General features: G+C 29.1%; 1 protein-coding gene across 1 annotated transcript; it reads right to left on the reverse strand.

Moving 5' to 3' along the window:
- Positions 1–2,972, reverse strand: LOC129940246 (uncharacterized). The gene is made up of 5 exons (XM_056048510.1): positions 2,129–2,972; positions 1,973–2,071; positions 1,642–1,869; positions 855–1,011; positions 1–789 (listed from the first exon to the last, which is right to left on the reverse strand). Exons 1-5 carry the CDS (start codon positions 2,153–2,155, stop codon positions 593–595), a joined length of 708 nt encoding a protein of 235 aa, XP_055904485.1. The 5' UTR covers positions 2,156–2,972; the 3' UTR covers positions 1–592.
- Positions 2,973–3,782: the final 810 nt, after the last annotated feature.

Here is a 3,782-nt window from a genome sequence, read left to right on the forward strand (position 1 = left end):
TCCAAAAATTCACTAGTGAAGAAGTTGCTTTTTCCCCAAAGAAAAGAAGCTTCACCAATGAATTTTCTACTGAATCCTCTAATGATTTTAACATTGGCTTGTCATTAGAAGTAAGTACCTACACCCATTCTCGATGAACATTTTGCTATGAAATCACTGGGCTTATGGAATCAGCGAATTCATCAGTTCATTTTCTGGGCTTAAAAAAGTGGTTCTTATTATGTTACGATTTCGTCACAGAAAATGAATGCATGAAAAATGTATAGTTTTTTACTGAAATTATTTAGTGAAAGAAGCATTGAAAATATCAATTTTTCATTACTGAAATGTCTGCATTTCTGGAGGTTGTTTTTTCAGTAATGAAAAAGACCAGTACAACCACGAAATAGTTCCTTCGAAGAAAGAAAATAAATGAAATCATAAAACATTTTGTTTCCTTTTTATTTTTGGTTTATTTTTATTTCTGTATCAATAAAAATGACATAAAGAAAAATAAATATGTAGGTAAATTAAATACAAAAAACTCAAAAGGTATTTTCATAACTATAAAAAATAAAAATGAATCGTAAATAAAAATATTAAAAAAAAAAAACTAAAAAGATGCTGTTCGCATATACATTTCATTTGGGTCTTCTTGGGTGGTAATATTCTTAGAAAGTTGTTCTTCTTGGGGGCTTTTTTTCTTTTGGTTCGAAGCTTTCTTAAAGTATAAGTTTTTAATCCGTTTGAAGGATAAACGAATACTTTTTTCATATAGTTTATATGAAGGGACATCCTTCTTGACAGCACCTGTAAATAAAATTCAAATAATTTAATAAATTTGTCTATAAGCGAATACAAATATTATAACTTACTATATAAGGTCGTGTTTATATTTTTCAACGCTTTAAAGTGTTTTTTTCCACTTGTTCCGTCGAAATTATATAATACGGCTACATTTGGTCCAATAAGATTTTTCAGGTTTTTTTCTATTCCACCATTTCCACCGACGAGTTTCTTGAAAAGTTCGATCTGAAATTTAAACAAAATAATCCAAATAATTTAAAGAACGGTAAGTACCTAAAAATAGAAATCATCTTGGTAAAAATAAAAGCACGAAGAAATTGGTTTTTAATAATCATTTGGACTATCGAAAGGTTAGATTTTCTTGTTTTTATGAAGAAGTAGGTTCACTTTGCAACAAAAAGTCCTAGAACCACATGGTTTTCAATGTTTGACACGAAACTAATTAGAGCATTGAATTTTTAAAACAAAATTAGTATGTACTTATTTTTTTTTCCAAAATTGAGTTTGAAAATTTCTTTTCCAAAAACGGTTCAAACGCCATATCTCCGTTATTTTCATTTTTTGAGCAAAAAACATTAAATACAAAGTTGTAGAAAATTAAATTATCTACATTTTACATGTTAATAAATTTTTCAAACTATTACCGTTTAACAAATACGGCGCAAAAAGGGCACCAACGAAGAGCTGAAACGCACGAGATAGTGGCGTTTGAACGGTTTTTGGAAAAGAAATTTTCACACTCAATTTTGGAAAACAATGATTATTAAAAGCCAATTTCTTCGTGCTTTTGTGAAGAAGTAGGTTCGGTTATTTTTTGCTTTGCAATTGCAACATAACAATAAACATTGTTCTTACGTATCGATCTGGTTCCTCAGCAATTTTCTTCTCCAGTTCCTCAACGTCCTCCACAGTTTCAATTGGGAAGGCGGTGGAAATTTCTCGAGTGTTTATGACCTCGTTATTCGAAAGTTGCTTGAACCGTGCATTAAGCTCGCAAAAACTATTATTTAGCTGCTCTATATTAGCTCGTAATGCGGTAAACTCCTGTCTAATATAGTTTTCGAAGTCAGCTGAATATGAACTCTGACCATTAAATTTTAAGAAATGAAGGATTAAAAAAACATTAAAATTTAAAACATAAAATCAAATAGTAAGAAAAGGTAAAGTTGTAAAAGGTTACACATACCGTTGGCCTAAAAGATCTTCTTGATGTGCGCTTGATGGTGCTGTTTGGAGAAGAGCTGATGGCTTCATTGTTTTCGTCATTTGAGCGTATATTAGAGAGCTAAGGAATAAAGAAACATGTAACGAATTTTCAAGTCAGTTAATCAATATTAATTACCGTTGGTGAATTATTTTCCTTATTCATGTTTTGGTCTATTGTTTTCGTCTATTGTTTGTATAGCTTTATGGTTTTTTTTCAATTTGGTGGATAGTTTTTAATTAAATTAAAGACACTGATGTAGTATAGGAATGAGCAAAAGAGTGATTTCATCACTTGGCAAAACAAGATATTTATAAGTTAGATCAGATAAATTAAATTTTTCATCGTCTGAAGAAACATCCTTGTTTACTAAAATAATTCCTAAATCCGTCATGGAATTCAATGGTTCAAGAAAAAACGGCTTAGCGTTTAAAATTTGTTTTCCTATAACAAATCGCTGATTATCTTCCTCTGAGAAGCTCGAGATTTTAATAGGAATATTGTCATTCATACAACAAAAGTTGTCCGGTTGTTTTAAAGACAAATATAAATCGATTGATTTAAAGTTCTGAATTATTCCTTTTTGATTTTTTTTGAAACTTGGTGACTGTTGATTTTTAACTAAATTAATATCTTTGTATCTATTATTAATTTGTTCTAAAATTTTCTTGGTTTTTTAACCATTTTCTTTAATGGTAGCATAAAATTTTCGAATTTATAAGCTGCCAGGCCAGGAAGAAACCCTAGTCTTCTGACATCTTCAACGGTATGTAGCAAGCTATGTACGTTGTAAGTTACACTTTTCTCAAAATATATATCGGGGAATATTTGTACAAAGTACTTAATCATATCTTCAGCTGCCTGAAGATTAGAAGCAAAGTTTCTAGGACACATTAGAGTTCTATATGCGCAATGCAGAAGGAGAAAGTGGTAATATATATCACTGTCAACTATATCATCTAAAATTAAAATACCGGTGTACAAAATAGAGAAAGACTATAGTGAATTAACGAAAGTCTGAGTAGTGCGAGGGGAATACACATTTGTTTCTTTGTGTTTGTATTTTGTTTTGGTTAACTGCGATTTCGTGTAGGAGTTTAATATTCTTGGTTGAGATTTTATATTTTTGATGATTTGAGAATTGTATTAGGGAATTATAACTTGAAATATTATAGGCAAGCAAATAATATGTAGGTATTGTATTGTTATGAAATAACAGATATTAAATAATTTTTTTTTAATTTGATCGCCTTAACCTTTCTTACAGTTTGTTTTCAAATCGAGCATAAATAAGTTTAAATCTTCAAAGTCTAAGAACGCGATGTTTTTTTTAATAAATAAATTTGTTGATTGATATTGAAAAGCTGGTTACACAATCATTGACAACTTATAGTGAAATAAAATATTTTGATGCGTGTTAAATTTTATAAACATATAAAAAGATAGTAAACTTACCTACATAGTATAGCATTATTTAAGGACATTTTAGCTTGAACGTTTTTTAATGGTTGTGAATTTTTTAATTGGGATGAGGAACTTTTAAAATCTTTTATTTAAAAAAAAATACATATCATTGAGTTATAAAGTACCTAGGTAGTTATAACTTCCGGTCAAAAAAGTGTTTCAAGGACAAATTTGGAGACAGTTTTACTTAAGTTCTTATGATATTATGTATTATAATCTATCTACAATAGTAAGTTATCAAGGATGTAAGGAAATGCTTTCTTTTATTTTAGTAAACCTACCCAGGCCCATTCTTAAACTTACATAAACTTTGTTTGTAGGTATTTAT

This window comes from Eupeodes corollae, chromosome 1 (genome assembly GCF_945859685.1).
Source record: "Eupeodes corollae chromosome 1, idEupCoro1.1, whole genome shotgun sequence".
Lineage (NCBI taxonomy): Eukaryota > Metazoa > Arthropoda > Insecta > Diptera > Syrphidae > Eupeodes > Eupeodes corollae.